Raw genomic sequence first — 20,177 nt, forward strand, 5'->3', positions numbered from 1 at the left:
TTGTCAGTTGTCACTAACCTATTTGAAACACAGAACGTTCGCTTTCCACATTCCATAGGCAAACTAGGTTTCATGTTTCATACAAATCCAGAATAAATTTCAAAACAAGTGCTAGCATATTTTTTTCAGATGTAACCGAAATCAAACTATTGGTCGAGTTTACCGAAAGTACAAGCTGAAGATAGCCGCAAATGTCAAAAGTATTTCGGTTAAGCAGTGTTGGCATGTAAATATAAAGAGATAAAGCTTTTAAAAAGTACATTTTGATTATACTGTTTTATGAATTCTGGAATTTTTGATTTATATGAAGCAATATTGGGTAACTATTTGTCTCTTTCGAGATTAATTGCAAACATCTGGCAACTGCTGATTTGACGATTGCCAAATCTATCCCCTAGTCTATCAAAAGGCAATTTCTATCAAAGAAAAATTTCTAATAATTAACTGCAAAGAAACAAATATTTACTTATTCTTGTTTTATATAAATCAAAAATTGCATAATTCATAAATAATATAAACAAAATGTACTTTTCTAAAGCTTTATCTATTTATATTTGAAGCATAAAGCATCTACATTATAAAAACATGCCAACACTGCTGTATCAAAATTTTTTGTTCCATGTTTGACATTTGTGGCTATAATCAGCTTGACTGTTTCTCCTTCTTTTTTATTTTCATTAGATCTCTAACTTTTCGGCACACAGCCACTTCTCATTTATTACCCTTTGTTTTTTTTGTACATACATTGTCTTGTATGATAATTTATCATGTGATTAAGATCAGTTTAATGCGTCTATATTTGTTGGTAGTACGCTGAATATGTCCAGAGTACATTTTGTGAATGTGTCTGCTTCTTTCTTATAGTCAGAATGATTTTAAATATTTCCCTTAATCACACAATAGGACTTTTCATTAGCCGCCATGTTTTTCGTACAGACAGATTTGACAATGACGTATATCATAGGTACTGGTTTATAAATTTATAAAAATATTTATTAAATAAATGTTTTTTATTTAATAAAGAAATAACAATGTTTATAAAGGCTTTAGAAAATTTATAAAATAATATAAATTGTCTTAGAATGCTTTAGAGCGTGTTACATATTGCACTCGTACTTATTCCATAACAACATCCCTTCGTTGTTCCTTTTTGTCATCGAGCAAAAAGACAAAAGATAATCTAATCGTTATGAAAAGGAGACCAAAATTAATAAAAGTGGCCTCTTAATATGGCAGACATATCCGGAAATGAAAAAGCGCCAAATTTAAGACTATGTTCCAATATTATTATAAGCACTATGTTCCAAACACTTAAAAATAAGTGTACAATAAAGTTTTAATTAAACAACGATAATAGTCTAAAATGTGACACAAATGCTAAAAAACTTTCTTCTTCTTCTTATTCTTTTTTTGGGCTATGTACTAAAAAACTTTAATATAAATAAGCTTTCATGTGACAGTTGGGACAAACAATAACATAACCCAACTAAATTTGATTTCTTAAACAACGAAAGAGCTTCTTGTACAGGTATAATCGGTACATAATACAGGTACAATAATCGATTAAAAAAACTGTTTTGCTAATTGTAACACTTCATTCTTTTCAATAACTAGACTTTCTTTGGTATTTTTTATATTAATTATCTATATTATTTATATTCAAAAAAATCAAACTAATATCTTGGTTTAATATCTCTGTTTATATTACTAACCTAACCTAACATTATTGTTTGCAAAATGTCTGTTCGACAAAAATGGCTGACTTTATTTTTTGTGAAAATTCATATTATCAGCCGCAATGTTTTTCATACAGACATATATTACACGTCATACGTACTGGTTTATAAATTTATAAAGAAATATTTATTAAATAAATATTTTTTATTTAATAAAGAGTTACATATTCCATAACAACACCGCTTCGTTGTTCCTTTTCGCACAGGTATCATAATAATAATTGATTAAAAAAAAGATTTTCTAATTGTAGCACTTTATTTTTTTCAATAACTAGACTTTCTTTGGTATCTTTTATATTAATTATCTATATTATTTGTATTACTAACCTAGCCTAAGCATTTGAGATGTGGCTATATCGGTGAATGATTAAGATCCCGTGGACTGACCGAGTCACAAATGAGGAGGTACTCAGAAGAGTGAATAAGAACCGAGAGGTACTGACCACCATCAAATCTAGAAAGTTACAGTTCTTCGGACATATTATGCGAAATGAATCCAGATATGCTCTCCTTCAAGCCATCCTGCAAGGAAAAAATATTTGGAAAACGTGGTCCAGGAAGAAGAAGAACATCTTGGTTACAGAACCTCAGAATCTGGTTCAATACAACATCTGTGCAGCTTTTCCGCGCTGCTGCAAATAAAATAAAGATTGTCATGATAGGCACATCAAGAAGAAGAAGAACCTAACCTGTTTCCTTACAAAATGTCTTCGAAAAAAAAATGGCTAACACTACTTTTTGATGAAATAGGACCAAAGAATATAGAAGCTTATAGAATATAGAAGCGTCTATATTCTTTGATAGGACTTTCATTAGCCGCCATCCGCCATGTTTTTCGTACCGTTTTGATCAATGAGGTATAATATATTATATGTCATGCGTCACTGGTTTATAAATTTGTAAAGAAATAATTATTAAATACATATTATTTATTTAAGAAATAACATTGTTTATAAAGAAATAAAGGTTTTGGAAAATTAATAAAATAATATTTACTTATTATCTTTAAATTATTTAGAGTGTATATTATGTATATCTCTTACATACACTATAAAAACATCGCTTTCTGTTACTTTTCATTCATGGTTTCATATTAATAATAGATTTAAACAATTGATTTGTTAATAATTGAGACACTTTTTTCTTTATATTCATATTTCTTTTTTTTTTTTCAATAACTAGACTTTCTGTGGTATTTTTTATTCTAATTATGCTGTCACATAGACTTTATTATTATTTATATTACTAACGTAACCTAACATGTGTGTTTACAAAAAACTGTAGATACGAAAAAAATGGCTGACACTATTTTGCGATGAAAAGTTGTATTTCAATGGTAATGAAACTCAAATTTTTCTTGTAACACTAGAGGTTTTATCGTCTTTACAAATTATCAAATACATTTCACTTATTTAATTTAAATTTTCTGTGTTTTCTTTTAACACATCGTACTTGCCGTAGCAAAAGTATGACGTTGAAGATTATCCGCGAGTTTATGTGACAATAATGTGCGAATAATTATACGTGACAATATGACAAAATAACATGTATATAATAATTATATTTAAGTTTTACGTGCTTATAGACCGAAATTATTTCTTCCTGGTCTTTCATCTGTAGCAGAACATTATCAAAATGTCAAGTAAAGTGTTTAGTTTATAATACTTACTTTACTTTTTCGTGTCTGCAATTTATATAAATGGCATAGCAGAGATATCGGATGCTAGCTACTCGGTAGTTCAGGGTCTTTCCCAGGTTTTCGAAGGGCTACTACTTTTGATTTACGCCACAGTTTTGGAATCTGGTCGGTAGAGCGACAGATGTTAAATAGATCGAGCACCCATTGTCTCGCTTTTTGCCCGAGGTGTTTTATCTGCTCTGTTAGGATTTCGTTCACCCCAGGTGATTTTCCATTTTTCATACAGTCAATACCATTTTTGAGCTCTTCGATGGTAAATGGGTTTCGCAAGAGAGTGGTTTCCTGGTCTTGAGTTCTTATAATCTTTGGCGTTTTGCAAAGATTGTTTGTTGTGCCGTTCAGAAGCAGCTGGGAGGCTATCTGATTTGGCGTTATTGCACATAGCTCTTTCACCTCTGTGGAATCACCATTAAGTTTTTTGATCATATCCCAAGCCTGCTTACTACTGTGCGTCATATCCAATTTACTTAAAGTCTCGCTCCACCGTTGTTGTCTGGAGGCACTTTGTGTTTGCTGCAGTCTCTCCCCTATCTCTGCCGTAACTTCGCTAAACGGGTCTTCGGTGTACTTTGTCATAATGTCTTTTGCTTCATCGTTCAGACCAGATATGTAATGTTGTTGACATCCTCTGGGTATGTGTTTACATCAGATTCTTTTTACAAGTTTGATGAACGCGTCATAGTTTTTGGGGATCGGGACTATATTTTTCACTTGTGTTTCCAATTCATCAGCAAATTTTTCCCAGTTCGCTTTTTTGAAATTAAACCTTCGTTTGAAAGGGATTTTGGGAGCTTTTATAGCGCTGTATACGGTTATTCCCACGGGCCTATGTTGCGTCTTCGGTATAGGCTTATATACCTTCCTAACGCAACGGTCCTCTACAGTTTATAATAATATGATCTTTGATATGTCAAATAGACATCAAAGATCATATTATATGGCAAACAGACGATAATATATCCTTTAATGAATCTTTATATATACAGGGTGTTTTACGACGAGCTTACGCTATCTATATATTGGAAATTACTTAAACGATACTTATGAAAATTGGTATGAGGATTATAATCTATGGCGAACTTAAATAAAATATATTGACAGACATACCACTTCCAGTTATACTAGCAACTTTGTTATTTTAAATGGAACACCCTGCATATTATTGCATTTTTAGATTTTGTCTAAGATAAAATTCGTATATAGCACCATAGGTCAAAATCTCATATTTTTTGATAATAACGAAGAATAATTTTTTAAAAAACTCGAACATCGATGTAAAAAACTACTGTTGTAAGTGGTATATTTAATTAAAAAATCGAAATGGATTAAAATAAAATTCAGAAAGTTTTCGGACTAATCAGTACATTTTCAGGGAACTTTTGGAGTACTTGTGTAACTAACCTCAAAACCAAACAGTGGTTGGTTTACATTGAAGAAAAAATAACTAAAAGTATCAAATTATACCAGCAAAAATAAGAGTGTACAAGACAATAATTCGTCCCACAATAACGTATGGAAGCGAGACATGGATTCTGAACCAGCGGGAAACGACAAAATTATTGGTACTGGAAAGAAAGATACTGCGGACTATCTATGGGACTTGCAGAGAAGAGAAGAGACAACAGGAGAATGGAGAAGAAGACACAATGATGAACTCCAGACAGTATATGGAAATGAAAACATAGTACGCTACATTAAAGCAAACCGAATAAGATGGGCGGGCCACGTACTAAGATCGAGTGACGAAAGACTCCTGAACGCCACATTCTGGGAAAGGCCCGATGGCAGAAGGTCAGTTGGTCGCCCAAGAAAGAGATGGAAGGACGCCTTAGCCAGTGATCTAAGCAAAATGGGAATACAGCAATGGGAAATGGCTGCTCAGGACCGACAACAATGGAGGGAAATAGTAAACGCGGCCAAGACTCACATAGAGTTGTAGAGCCAAATGATGATCAAATTATACGGCAATATGCCGATGTAGTTGGATCACTAACCGGGAGCCATAAGTTAACAAACACCCGTACGAAAGTTCGGATGTAGAAATTTTACTTCGAGTAGGGACTTATGATTCCCGGTTAGTGATCCAATTACATCGTCGTATTGCCGTATAGTTTAATACTTTTAAGTATGTTTTCTTCAACCTAAACTACTGTTTGGTTTTGCGGTTAGTTACGCAAGTACTCCAAAAGTTCACTGAAGATAGACTGATTACGTATGGTACCTTATATATATATATATATATATATATATATATATATATATATACCCGGTATTTAGGCGACACACGCCCTTCCGGTAGGGATCTATGGAGGAGTATCACCGAGCCGCAAGCCCTTATCTCTTGCCGTACTGCTCCACCATAGGCCGATCAGATACCAGCATGGTATCTTATACAAAGTACAAATGGAACACCCTATATATCATTAAAAAATTCAATAATATATAGGGTGTTCCATATTAAATAAAAAAGTTGATGTTCACTTCCGGTATAACTGGAAGTGGCATGTCTGTCCAAACATTTTCTTTAAGTTCGTCATAACTTGCAACCCCCATAAAGTAATTTTCATAAATATCGTGTAAGTTCTTTCCGATATAAGAGAGTGTAAGCTCGTTGTCAAGCACCGTGTATGGTAAATATACGACTGTCAGATAGAAAGAGGAAAATTTGTCAAAATCAAATGGAGCATCGGAGGCCACACTGCTAGATAAAAAGACCAAGGTTGGAAAGCCACAATTCAATATTGGAGATCCTACAAAGGTAGACGACCAAGAGGAAAACCATAGATGAGATGCTTAGATGACATCAAAAAAAAAAAAATAACCGGAACAAATTGGAAGTATGTTGTTCAGGGCAGAGATAGATGGAAGAAGTTTGGAGAGGCCTATGTCCAAAAATAGAGAATAGAAGGCTGAGAAGAAGTAGAAAAATGTATTTTAACGAAAGATTTCTGGAAATATAGGTTTATCATAGATGATTGATCTATCATATTTGTGTTTTTAATACATATTTAACGCAGCAGTAGGGGAGGACGGGGCATCATGGACCATGGGGGTAATGTAAACCACATCGGTTATTTTGTTTAAAATTGGCAACACTGCATCTAGTAACTACTACAAATATGCGTAGACATCTTATCTACTTTTAGTATGAGTGTGAACGCACGGGGAGTACGTTCAGACGTGTTATAATTAAAAACGCGTGTTTCGTCGCTGCTGATCTAAGGAATTTACTACTTTTGACTAAAGATTTCTCGGTAAGTAGACATGATTATTTTAACTTTTTGATACTGCGGTGTTGCTTGTAAAATGTGCTTTTAATAATTAAGATTTGCTTTTGATACGTTGTGAACTGGTACGTTAATTTCCATATTTTGAATGTGTACTACGCATGGGGAAACGTGGACTAGGAGTGGTTCACATTGCCCCATTATATTTTCTTGACACTTTTTTAATTATATGCTTCTTTTGCAGTTAGAAATGGTACGAAATTATGTGAGGAAAACTGAGCAACAATCCTGGTTTCTTGTTGCCTTGAAGAATGCTATCCGGACAGTTAAAGCTGGGGAAATGGGCTATTTAAAAGCTAGTAAAGTTTATGGTATCCCGAAAGCAACGTTAATTCGCAGATGCAAAGAAAAAGTAACAAGAATTTCTCCTGATGAAAAGAGTCTAGGTTTCTACAAAACGGTTTTTACCAAGGAACAGGAAGAAGAATTGTATAATTATATCTTAGATATGGAGAAGCGTTTATACGGAATTACTTTGCTTGATCTTCGTCACCTAGCTTTCCAGTTAGCCGAAAAAAATAACATAGACCATCCATATAATAAAACAAACAAACTTGCAGGTTTAGATTGGGCGTACGGATTTCGAAAACGGCACCCAGGGCTTTCATTACGTAAACCCGAATCAACATCTGCTGCAAGAGCTGAAGCTTTTAATCGTTACAATGTAAAACAATTTTTTGATCTGTATAAAGCTACTTTGGATTCTAAACATGTCAATCCAACGCGTGTTTTAACTGTGACGAAACAGGTCTAGGTACAGTCCCCAAATGTAATAGTAAAATCTTGACGCATAAAGGACGGAAACAAGTTGGACGGCTTACTTCTGCTGATAGAAGTGGAATAACAACAGCCGTTATTTGCATGTCATCATCAGGAATCTTCATACCGCCGATGTTAATCTTTGCAAGAAAGAGAATGAAAGTTGAACTCCAAGCTGGTGTACCTCCAGGTTCAATATTCGCCTGTAGCGATAGTGGCTGGATAAATAGTGAACTCTTTTTAATATGGTTTCAACATTTTCTTCAACAAACGAAACCAAGTGAAGACGATCCGATCTTATTGATTTTGGATGGACACAGCAGCCATACAAAAAACATAGAAGTAATTAATTTGGCTAGGGAAAAACATGTACATATCATTTGTTTGCCTCCACATTCCACCCATCGAATGCAGCCAACCGATGTTGGTGTCATGGCTCCTTTAGCACGATATTATGATATGGCATTAGAAAAGTTTCTTAATAACAACCCAGGCAGAGTGGTAACAGCTTTCCAAATCTCTAAAATTTTTGGTGAGGCTTTCTTACAAGCTGCAACACCTTTGACTGCTATTAACGCTTTTAAAAAATGTGGGATAGTACCTTATGATCCCAATATATTTACAGACCTCGATTTTGCACCATCTGCTACGACTGAAAGAGATTTGGAGAATAATAGTCTACCAGTGTCAAGTCAAGATGAGGCAATTCCTTCAACTTCACTGCAGAGCCTCACTTAAGTCAAGATGAGGTAATTGCTTCAACCTCAGTTGCAAAGCTTCATACTGGTAACGATTTTCAATTGACAATTTCCCCTGCACACAATAGAGCAACAACTTCATTTGGAGCAAACAGCCCTAAAGACATTCGTCCTCTGCCAAAGAGAAGTAAATTAATGGAACCAAAGAGGAAATCCAAAAAAGGTAAAACGGCTGTACTGACATCTAGTCCGTATAAGCTAGAATTAGAACTTGAAATAAACACGAAGGAGGCAATAGAAACAATGAAAAAGGAAAAAGCTAAGAAAAAAATAAATGATGATAAGCACGAAGATAGTGAAAGAAGTAACAAAAAAATAAAAGTTTGTCCTTCCAAAGACGGTAAGGGAAAGAAAAAAATAAATGTAACCATCAAGTACAAGATGATGGCAATGGTGAAGATGCTGAATGTTTTTACTGTAACGAGTGGTTCTCCTCATCAGCCAATGAAGAAGGATGGGTACGTTGCTCGGCCTGTCTGAAATGGGCTCATGAAGCATGTGCGGGAATAGATCCAGAAGATGATGAAGAATTTCAGTGTGAATTTTGTATTTCTGAATAAATATAACATGTGTCTATTTTTACTAATGTTCTGTTACCGGTTTTCTAAGTATTTTTAATAAAAAAATTCTTTTTACTTGATTTTATTTACCAAACATAGCCCTTAGATAATGAAATAGTGTGACTTTCCTCAGTAGTTCACATTGCCCCACCCTATGAGGCAATGTGAACTTTTGACATATAGTCAGTTGTCATTTTTTTGTTGAAAATACGTTAAATAAATTATGTTTCAATTGCAACTAAATGACAGTTAAATGTTTAATGAACGTCCCTAATTAATTAAACAAAACAAAATCATTTCTGGTTTAACAGTATGTGCATATCTTCCTTAGATGGTTCACAATGCCCCATCCTCCCCTAATGTTTCGGATTGGCATTTACCTTTCTTTATATTTTACATTTTAAGATGATCTGCGTGATTATTTTTTTTTTGTTCCTTATTAATTTTATACAAATTGCCCCTTTTTTCTTTACATGTTTCATATGTAGATCTTAGGAAGTTTTGCTCCAGCGCATAAGATCTAGCTATAAGTAAGTCTAATGTTACTTATATTACTTCTTTTGACCATAATACCTGCCGCAACTTCCGATAGAGTTTTCTTAAATATGACTTCGCTGTAAACGTTAATTAAGAGTGATCCAAGTAGGCAAGTATGAATCCTTATCTCAGTCTTCTAAGCATTTTTATACCCCATTCGTTATCTTTTCTTTCGATGTCTTTACTCATCTTTCGGTCTCTGAATGTATTTATTGTAATTCGCATTATAGTGTTATATATATCCTGCTAGTGTATTTGCTTTTTGTACTTGATCTCTTAACCCCGCCACTGCCGGTCCCAAACCCGGATGACAAAGGAACAGCCTAAATGGCTAGTGACCGGGTCTTGGTGATAGTATTGATTACAAGTACAAGATATTTAAGGTGAGGTAATTATAACAGGAGAGTTACTGGCCCTCCAGGTTGGAAATGGACGTAGAACCAACAACCCTACCTTGTAAAAAACGTATGTTGCGAGAGCTACAGATACAAAAACCGGACATTCTATTGTGTAAAGGAAATACGCTGGAAAAGAACCCTCAAGAACAACTTGAACATTATATACTACAGCTGTTATTCAACGCAGACATCTTTGAGGTAAGCTTTGTAGTGTGCAAAAGAATAATTACCCTAGTAAAATGCTTTGAATCTATAAATTATAGAATATGTTTGTTGAGAGTACGTATAATACTTTTTAACTATAGCCTCATACACGCACATGCCTATCTGAAAATAGGACAATGTTTTTTACAGCTTCATCTGTCTCCTTCGTTACGATTATTGCTACACCATTTATGGTGTTGTGAACCTTTCCTGGTTTGTACACGCTTCTTTCGTTCCATTTACCTATTTTTCTTTCATCAGAAAATGTATTCATGCTTTTAACTGATCGGGAGATTCTTAGCACTCCTGCTCCGTTTAAGGAGCGCCCGTACTCGGGGCCGTAGTATTTATCAGCCATTTCCATGATTGTTTCTTGGGAAAGTTAGTCTCTAGGTGGTTTCCCGTTGCCTTAATAGAGTGTCTAGTAGAAGGAAATATAGTGAACCGTCTGCCCTCGGAAACCTAACAGCCATTCAGGGTGGGAAGAACCAAGAGTTAGCAAAGAGAGGCTGAATAGAAAAGATTAAAGACATTTCACTCAAGAAAAGTTAAAAAAGTGAAGGCCCTTATGATTCGCCAGGTGCGTTTCATAAAAGTATGAGTATTGATACATCTTGTGTATCCCGCTCATATCTCGGGGTGTTGACTACAGTACGGGGTTGTCTTGGACGTACATGTACCCTAAAAAACTTTCTGTTTAGTCTTCAGAAATGTACGAGTCATAAAACTTTACTCACCGCCATTTCTTCTAAGCTGCATCGCTGAACTTCCGGAAGAGTACGCAGATCGCCTTGAAGCTACCCTAATAGCATTCCGCACCCTCATATTTTCATCTAAATTTCTGCATTATTGTAATTACTTCTTGAAAGTTGACTTAACTCTTTGTATGTTTTAGTATTATAATAAATTAAATCAATTAATTGTCTTCCATGTATTTTAAATTACTTTATAAATTTCTAATTTATTTCGGTATTAATCAAAATATTAGAATATATTAGTTTGTATCGCCAGAGCTGATTGGTTATTAGTATGATATCTAAGCAAGGAGTACATAGGACTGTTAAACAACGTATTATTATTAAAATTTTGTCACGGGAGGGCGAAAATCGACTAACAGACCAGTTCACTGAAAAAATGCTTTCGAAAATTCAAGTCTACGTCTTATACAAAATATTTTTGGAGGCTTATTGCTCGTTGATTTTCTCCATGAACAACGTACAGTTAACGCTAAGTACCCCCCAACCCTACAAAGAAATTGGCTTATCGACGAATAAAAACCTATCGCACTTCGAATAGATCAGCTATTCGCACTTAGAATAAGTAACCTACTCGAGGTGCGATTCTGCTCCGTGACAACGCTAGGGCACACACAGCTGCATTAACTTAAGACAAATTGGACAAAATTCATTGGAAAATCTTGGAACATCCGCCCTACAGTCCCGATCTGCCATCGTATCATTATCCCATGTTTGGGTCTTTCAAGAAGAATTGGCAGGATCATCACTTTGACGACGAGGATAGCGAGGAAACAGTTGTGCGCTGTTGATCACAAACGAAACCTGATTCATTAGGATGGAATTAAAAAACTTTCAATTCGGTTGTAAAATGTGTGAATAAAAGAGGGGATTATATAGAAAAATAATGTGTATTCAATATTTTTTTACCGTACCAATAAATGTTATAAAGCAAAAATCCGGAAAGCACAAGAAAAAACCTATAAATAAATTTACGAATGTCGTGATTAACTTTTTTTTGAGAGTGTAAAATCTTCTAAAATCGTGTATTGGATTCAGAGGAAAAGCATACGCCTGAGTACAATTCTCGTCTTGGAAGTTGTGCCCTCGGGTGCGTTCATTATGCCCTACCGACCAACTAAAACCACTCTCAGCTACACACGCGTGGCTAGTCTTGTTTAGAACGTCCTAACAAGCGTGCACGGCTTCCTTCTATCCTCTTTTATCCCTTTTTATTCTTCTAGTTATTGCCCCCAGGATTTCTTTATATTAATTTTCTCCTCTTCCTGCCACTTCCACTATGGTATTCGCCATAACTTCTCCCACCCTTTCGTATAGCTCCGCCCTCTTATTCGTGAATCTTTTGCAATCGAACGTGTTCCGCCGTGTCGTTAACCCCGAGTCAACGCAGTTGCCGTCTTTTTGCTTCCCCATCCTTACCAGGTACGCACTGAAAAACCCGTGCCGTACCCGTAGGGAACTATGTGAAGAAGGAGTTAGTCTCCCTATGGCCGTGTCCTATGCAGTCAGTCTCCCTATGGCGGCGTGAGTGTTCTTGTCCATACAGCCCTATGTTCGTTTTCCCAATCTTCTTGCCATTTCGCGTTGGTTACCCCTCTCTTTTCTGCTTTGTCGTTTTCACTCATACCGTACGTGATTGTTTTTCTCCCAATAGTAGGTGAATTGGTGGCACCCCTGGTATCATTTGTAAAGCAATTGTCTAAGTCGTCTTATATGCGCAGACGACCCTCAGCAGGACCTTTCTCTGTGCTTTCTCCAGAATTGTTCTGTATTTTTGTTTATGCATTATCTGCTGCCATACTGGTGCTGCATATCGTAATTAACTTGGTATTCTTTAATAAAGATATTTGTACTCGAACAAGAGAGATAACGTTAAAGAAATGTACATAACCTAACCTAATACTTACTATGTATTCTTTTGTGTTGACCCATATCAGAATACTTTATTGTTCTGGTATACAATTTAGTGTGAAATATAACTAGACAACTATTTTAAATAAATATTTTTTCTTTTTTTGTTATTTTTATTATTCTTATGGCCTCCTGTCTTTCCACACGCAGCCATTTTTGAGAACAATTATTTTTAAAAGTAGCTTTACATCTAGGCTATGCAAAGATTAACTTTAGATATTTCACTTGCAAATTTCAGTACATTCATTAAGCATTAAATACATTCAAATATAAATCACAAGTTATTACATCCAATAAATAACATTTAAACTTACACAATAAGGTTAAGTTTTATTTTAATTTATAAATTTTGTTATATTGGCAACATGAATTTTTGACAATAACTTGCATCAATCAAAATAGCATGAAACGCGCTCAATCGCTTTAATATCGCTTGGGCATGCGCAGTTGTATAAGCTGTCTTACATAGCTCTTGCAAATTTTGGAAAATTCAAAAAATCAGGAAGAAAGCGAACATCCAGATAGGCCAGTATTATTTTAAATTTTGGAGCACCTCTTGATAAGATTATATTTTAGTTCAAAATTGTAAACTTTTAAAAACTTGGTTATCTCCCAGATTCTTCTTTTTATACAGACATTTACTTTGCTAGTCATTCGATACTACAATAGTTTGTAACTAGCCTTTGTAACAGACAAGGCATTCAGTGTCAAAACATAACCTAGCAATAATTCCCACTCGAGCTTGACACTGAATTTATGTCTGAACTATTATAATTTCGCTCAAAGGAGAATTATTTTTTATACAGACTGATGAAAATACAACAAAAATTAAACAAACGTAATTAGCGGTACAACTATATTGACAAGTGACAATTCATTCCTTGAACTTAAGCATATTTCGTTTGAATAAAACTGGTAATATTTAAATAAACGCAACCAAGCAAGCTAAATCAAATTTTCCTTTAGTTTTTAAATACATCATAAACATTAAATTTATTGTTTCAAGCTTGAAGGCCAGTATAGAGTATATTTTGCATTCTATTAAATAATTTGTTTTAATTTTTAAAACTTCTTAGGCAAATCATTGAACGATATTAACAGTACCAACCTTTAGGTTGTCTAACATGACAAAAGACGCTACTTTGACAAATGACAATTCTAACATATATTCGTCATCGTCAGTTCATACTGAAATGTTGCTAGTATTTAGTGTCTATTTACAGCTAAAGTTGATGTACGTATTTCTCGGAATAAAATAGTATACGAAACCTTAAATTATAAACAGACGTTTCAAAGTAAAATTCAAACACAACAGATGCACAACAGTAATTCAGTTTACTAAAATTGTGAATTACGGTTTTGTTAGAAAGTTTACCTGTTCTGACAAATGACAGAAAAGTAAAGTGACACATGACAAACAATTCATGTGGTGCCAACTTGTAAAATAAATTGGAAGTATTGCGCAGTTAAATTACTGAGTGACATTAGTTTACCGTTTAAACTGAATTGAAAGTCAAATAATACGTTGTTTGGCGTCTAAGATTTTGTTTATCATAAGTGCAAAGACAGTATATAATCTCAAGTTGGATGTTGTGGTTTTTAAGACAAAAACTAGATTTTACCAGTTTTTGTTTTTTTTTTGCCAATCTGTCATTGGTCATTTGTCAGTTTTCAGTTATGTCTGTTATGTCAACAAGATAAGTTCAAGAAACCCCAATAAAAACAGATTCAAAACAAAATAATAATAAAATGGGGAAAATGTCTGATGAAGTAAAAGATCCTCCTGTTTGTAGAACTTGCTTATGTATTATTACAGGCCATTCTTATGGTTTACACGAAAATAGTGGCCTAGGTGATGGATTGAAATACACCCATATTCTAAGATCTGTAGTACCAGCTTTGGTAAGTATTTAGATTCCTCATAGTAAATTTTGAGCTATTTTTTTTTTGTTAAATATATGGTTTATAGGTTAGGTTAGACTTTGGGATTGTCCCTAAATGAAAGTTGGATGACAGGTTCGGATTTAATAATTATTGGGAAACAATATTATATCATAATTTTAATCTTTTTTGGGAATATTTAAAACCAGTAAACAGTTTAATTATTACTATTACATATTAAAAGTAGATTTAAAAAGTGTTGTGATTATTATTAGAATTTTGTTACCAATAATGATCAAACTATAGATCTATTTTTTTTTTAAGTATAAAGAAATATATTATAAATAAAATAAATGCTTCAATAAATAAAAATCATCCATAATTTTTAAACTAAAAAACTTATTAACATTGCGACCTGAAAAAAAATTAATAAAAAATAGACTAAATAAATAAAAAAAATTGTAAAAAAATAAAATTTGGTTATTTAAAAAAATAGTGAATTAAATTTTCAAGTATTTTATTCAACATAGCTGATTTCTGATAAATAAAGATACAGGATGTTTAAAAACTTATTTATGTTTAAATTCATTTTTTTATTTATTTTTAAAATTTAAAAAGCAACTTTATAATGGGCCACAATGAGACAAAAAGATCATTGTGGCCCAATACACAGAGTTTTATTATTTTGTTATTATAACCGGTTTTAAACATAGAAACTCAAAATGTAAATATCATAAAACTCAGCTATTTAAACTGTGTTAGTTATGAAAAGTAACAGAAGATCTGCTTACCTAGGTAATATTTTGTGATGAAATAGACTTATGGTGTCGAACAACTACCAAAGTCAAACAATTTATATTTAAATCAGCCAATTGCAATGTGGAGTTATGGGTAGAGATGAAATTCATAGAATTGCTCATAGACTGCAAAACCTGTCACTAAATTTAAATAGGTACTTTAACTGTGTCATAGTGGCTCACTCCACCTTAGTTAGTTTCTATGTTAACACATTTTACATGATTTCTATATTCGGGGAACTTTTTAATCTACTTAAAATAGACACACAGGCAAATGAGGTTTTATAATAAATTTTGAAGTACATAGTAATATCAAAAATGTTGTTTGGTAAATAATGAAGTCTTGCACTAGATCGCTCAGTTATACTAGATAGAATTGAAGACATAAAATATTATATTGTAACACACTTTTTTCTACTTACCCTTAATAAGATTATTTTTTTAGTATTTGGGATTATCTAATGGTCCTGAAATATGTGCTATGTGCAAAGAGAGTTTAATAACCTCCTATAAGTTCAAAAACAAATGCATAGAGACTGAAACTCTTATTTGTAATTACTTACAAAACCAAAAACTTGCTTATCAGGTTGTAGAACTTAGTTCTGTTATTAAACAGATAAAAATGAACACAATGAAAAAAACTGCAGATATTATTTTATCAGACTGGAATGATGATTCCAATGAAGGAGCAACTAGTTCCGGAAAGCCAGTAAGTATTTAAAATTTTGTCTTTAAGGAATGTATCAGAAATTTATTTCTAAATCTAGAAGTTCGTTAAAACATTAAACTACTTACCAAATCTCATGAACCTAATTCACTCTTCAATTATCTTTAATGTTTTGCTAGAGGCGATAATGAGAGAGAGAGAGAGAGAAAGAAAGAAAGAGGGAGAGACAGAAAGAGAGTGAGAAAGAGAGAAAGAAAGAAAGAGAGAGAGAAAGAAAGAAAGAGGGAGAGACAGAAAGAGAGTGAGAGAGGGAATGAGAGTGAAAGAGAGAGAGAGAGAGAGAGAGAGGAATATGAATGAAAGGTATGATTTATGACAAGAGAAGTCAGGCCATGGCCTTTGCGGATGTGTAGTGTTAATTGCAAGAACTAAAGAGGATCTGCTGAGGTTTTTTAAACTCTTTAAAGCGAAGGCTAAACAGTATGGACTGTTTATTAATGAGCAAAAAACAAAGTATATGGAAATGGGACAGACACACAACTGAGGACTACCACAAACAACAAGAGTAAACAGTATTGTTTCAAAAAGGTGACAGAGTTTGAGTATCTAGGAATAACCCTAACAAGTAACGGGGAAGAAAGACGATCAGAGCCCTAAACAAACTACTAAAAGCAAAAAACATCTACAGAGAAGCAAAATTGAGGCTATACCGAACAGCAACCTGCCGAAACGTGGGTTATGAACAAAAATCAAGAAAATATGCTGAACATCTGGGAAAGGGGTGTTTTAAGAAATATATTCAAAGGAGTAAAAGACTATGAAGACATTTGGAGGAGGCGAACAAATGCAGAGATTGAAGAGTTGAATAGGAAACCAGAAATTAGCTAGATCGTCAGGACAAAAAGACTTGAATGGTTAGGTCCTCTTGCGAGAATGGGAGACAATAGGTGGGCAGAGGTCTCGCTGCTGAGAGGGAAAGGAAAGATGAGAAGAGGACGACCATGAAAAAAGTGGCTAGAAGCATGTAAGGAAGACCTACAAACAATGGACTGCCTAAGTCTGACATCACAATGGGCGGGGGTTTTAAAAACCTTTCCAAACATTTCTAACGTGTGTGTATTTGTCCCATAAGAAGTTGGAAGTATTGCTTTTTTTAATTGTTTGAAGAATAAATAAGGACGTTTGGTTATGAACATTCATTCTGTGTGATTGGTATTATTTGTTTCATGAGTTTGTGAGGTAAGAATATTAAAGTATTAAGATATTTACTATGAATGTTCATATTTTAAGGTTATGTTTTTACTGCATTTCAAGGTATTTTGTTGTTATTTTTATCAGGGTTATTTCAAAATAAATCAATAAATCATTGAATTTATGTACGAAATTGAAAAATATTTCAATTAATGTTTTATTCTTTTTTCGTTGCCAGTAATTTTATCCTGTTAAATACTTATGATATTCGTTAAATATTATTCGATTTTATCCTGTTAAATACTTAAGATATTCCGTGGAAACCTTTCTATCAATTTGACATGATGGAAAGAAGATGTTGTGAGAAAAATTTTTGACAGAAAGGAATTAATTTTTCGGGTAAAGTGAAACAAAACTGGAGCTACACAATAAGCCAATAAACCAATAACTAGCAGTGTATGGACACACGGTTTTATGTGTAACACCATATCATCCGGAACTTAACCCAATTGAAAAAATATGGGCCACTTTAAAAAATGAAGGGGTAAGAAACATCACTTATAAATAGAGGTCAAACACCAGGCTAAATGGAACTATGCCAGAGATATGGGTAAATACTTGCAGGCATGTTGAAAAAAGAGTATTTCAGCCAAGAATTCATTAGAGATGAAGTGATTGAATGTATTAGATATAAATTAAGATGGATTAAGCAAGACGGAAGCGAGTCTGCAACAGAACTGTCTAATAGCGTTGACAACAACAACGACCTACAAATGCAAATACATTTTGCTGAATTTAAAATCAAAATCCTTTTTTTCCTGTTCTTTAAAGGTTTATTTATAATCAAAATTTGTGCAATGTACAGTACCTGGCTACCAAATTATTAGGCCAAGCAAGGAAAAATTTACTATGAGTACTTATTTGAAGTTAGTTCTCTTATGATTATGAATACATTTGAAAAAATTACGGTTTTGTTCTTTTTTTTGTGAATATTAATTCTTAGGTAATAAAACTGTTTCAAAAATTAAGTAAAAGCATTTATATATTAAAAAAGTATAATTTTTACAAAGTAGTGAAGTTCAATATTTTGTATGACCAATTTTGGCTGCTAGAAGGGCTTGAACAAGTCGACGTATGCTCTCAATACAGGGCTGAATTGTTTACTGGAGGTGTGGATTATGATTCCATTCATATATGAGCTGTTTAAGCAACTCTCTTTTCAATAGCTTTCATATGTATCAGGCGAGTTGTCTGGCCAGTCAAGAACTTCATTTTTTTTTGTTTTAAATAAGCAGAAAACCATTCCTGCAGCTGTGGCAAATGTCTTGTCTCGAGTACTTTCCGTTACTGGTCTTGTCTCATCGTGTTTTCTACCACGTAGAGACAGCCTGTACTTTTGTCGGATACCACAAAGCAGACCATGAGTGACGGTGAGTGTTTGATGGTAGACACAATTGCATGCTGGATTTTATTTCTCGTCAGGACGTCTACAAGCAAACTTTGTTTTTTCTGTCAAAACTTGATTGAAAAACGGATTCGTCCGATAAGCAGACCTGAATTCAACAAATGCTCATGTTTTACTAATTTTTATATTGATATTCAAGCAAGACCTTTTACTAGTCTTCCACTGTCCAGTTTTTGTATTTTTGTACCCATTCATAACGTTTCTTCATCAGAGCCGGAATGAGCCTTGGCTTTCGAACTGATGTCCTAGCAAGCAGCTTGTTTTTAATAAGTCTCCGATGAAATGTTCTTTCTGAAACGCAAATTCTTTAATCTTTTATCCCCTGGGTAAGCATACGCAGTGGGTTTTTTTTTTGTTTTCTAGACAAATATCTCTTATTTTGCGATCAGTCCTAGGAGTAGTCACACAATGTCTTGCACTGTGACCCTTAGGCTTTAGACCCAAACTGAATTCGAACGCAATTTTCTGTTTTATATTCCTTACGAAACTTCATGATACTCCTACCATTGCGACTATTTCATTTTAAGACATTTGGTCAGCTTTTAGGAGTCCATATATCTGACCTACTCGTTTTGATGACAGATCAGCGTTTTTCCCCATCTAAAAATGTATAATATCCTTAATCATACCAATAACTTCACTAAATATGTTTATAATCTAAAAAATAATAAAAAAAAAGATAAATCACTCACCTCTGCAATAAAATTTCAGGTCAAAACTGGTTTAAACTCAATATCCACACACAGTATTTGTGGTTATAAAATGCACACTACAGCACGACCGGATTCACTTTGTATTTGAGATTTGGATGCGAAATGGTGCTGACGCTCGGTAAACCCAGAACGATCAGTCTTAGGCCAAACGGCCCAACCGTCTCGCTAAGTAAAATACCTGCACGGAGTGTACATTCTTTTCCTGACTCGCTTAGAGTTACACTGTTGCCATTCTCTTTCGCGCATCTCAAATACAAAGTGAATCCGGTCGTGCTGTACTTGACAGGACGCAATGTTGGCTAGAAGTGGTGGATAGGTCAGTGTTACCAGCGTTAAAATAGTAATATAATGTTAAAAATACTAAGATGATGTTATTTATATCTAAATAATTAATATACAGACAATATTTACGATTAATTACAAATTTTTGTTTTTATTACTGCAGATTTATAAATGTTTTTAATGATTGAAACCTTATGGTGATGATATAATAACCAATAGAGGGCGATACTTAATAAAGCTGCACGGAGCGAATATTAAATGCTGCTATGCGAAAAAAAAGTAACATTCCCGTTGATAAAAATTATTAATTCTAAAAAATGCAAATTTTCAATGGTTAGCCTAATAATTTGGCCAAGTACTGTACATAGTTAAACACATTGTATATGTTTTAAATATACATTATTATTAAGATTAATTTTTTTCTTTGCACAAAAATTAAATCATATCTTCAAGTGTAAATAGCGGGTTACTCATATTAAAAATAACCTGTCTTAATAATAGGTTTTGTAATGAAATATTTAAAATTTATATATAATCGTATTTAATTACTTACTTAATCTATCCACATCATATATCT

The 20,177-nt window shown here is 33.6% G+C and overlaps 2 protein-coding genes across 4 annotated transcripts in view; both read left to right on the forward strand.

The window, feature by feature from the left end:
- Positions 1-7,583: 7,583 nt before the first annotated feature.
- On the forward strand, positions 7,584-8,219 carry LOC140433623 (uncharacterized). The gene has a single exon (XM_072521605.1). The coding sequence runs from the start codon at positions 7,584-7,586 to the stop codon at positions 8,217-8,219; it is 636 nt and encodes a 211-aa protein (XP_072377706.1).
- A 5,569-nt stretch (positions 8,220-13,788) lies between these two features.
- The window catches only part of LOC140434270 (uncharacterized), a 37,117-nt gene continuing 30,728 nt past the window's right edge, over positions 13,789-20,177 (forward strand). For 2 of the 3 annotated variants that reach the window (XM_072522410.1, XM_072522409.1), the window contains exons 1-2: positions 13,789-14,506; positions 15,728-15,991. In XM_072522410.1, the coding sequence (XP_072378511.1) occupies positions 14,354-14,506; positions 15,728-15,991 (417 nt within the window). In that variant the 5' untranslated portion in view covers positions 13,789-14,353. The remainder of the gene's footprint in view (positions 14,507-15,727; positions 15,992-20,177) is intronic. The other variant, XM_072522407.1, reaches the window with a different exon arrangement.

The sequence above is a fragment of the Diabrotica undecimpunctata genome, chromosome 2 (assembly GCF_040954645.1).
Source record: "Diabrotica undecimpunctata isolate CICGRU chromosome 2, icDiaUnde3, whole genome shotgun sequence".
NCBI classification, from domain to species: Eukaryota; Metazoa; Arthropoda; class Insecta; order Coleoptera; family Chrysomelidae; genus Diabrotica; species Diabrotica undecimpunctata.

Excerpts from the sequence above, each read along its gene's own strand:
- LOC140433623 (XM_072521605.1), top strand. The coding sequence starts at position 7,584 with ATGTCATCATCAGGAATCTTCATACCGCCGATGTTAATCTTTGCAAGA.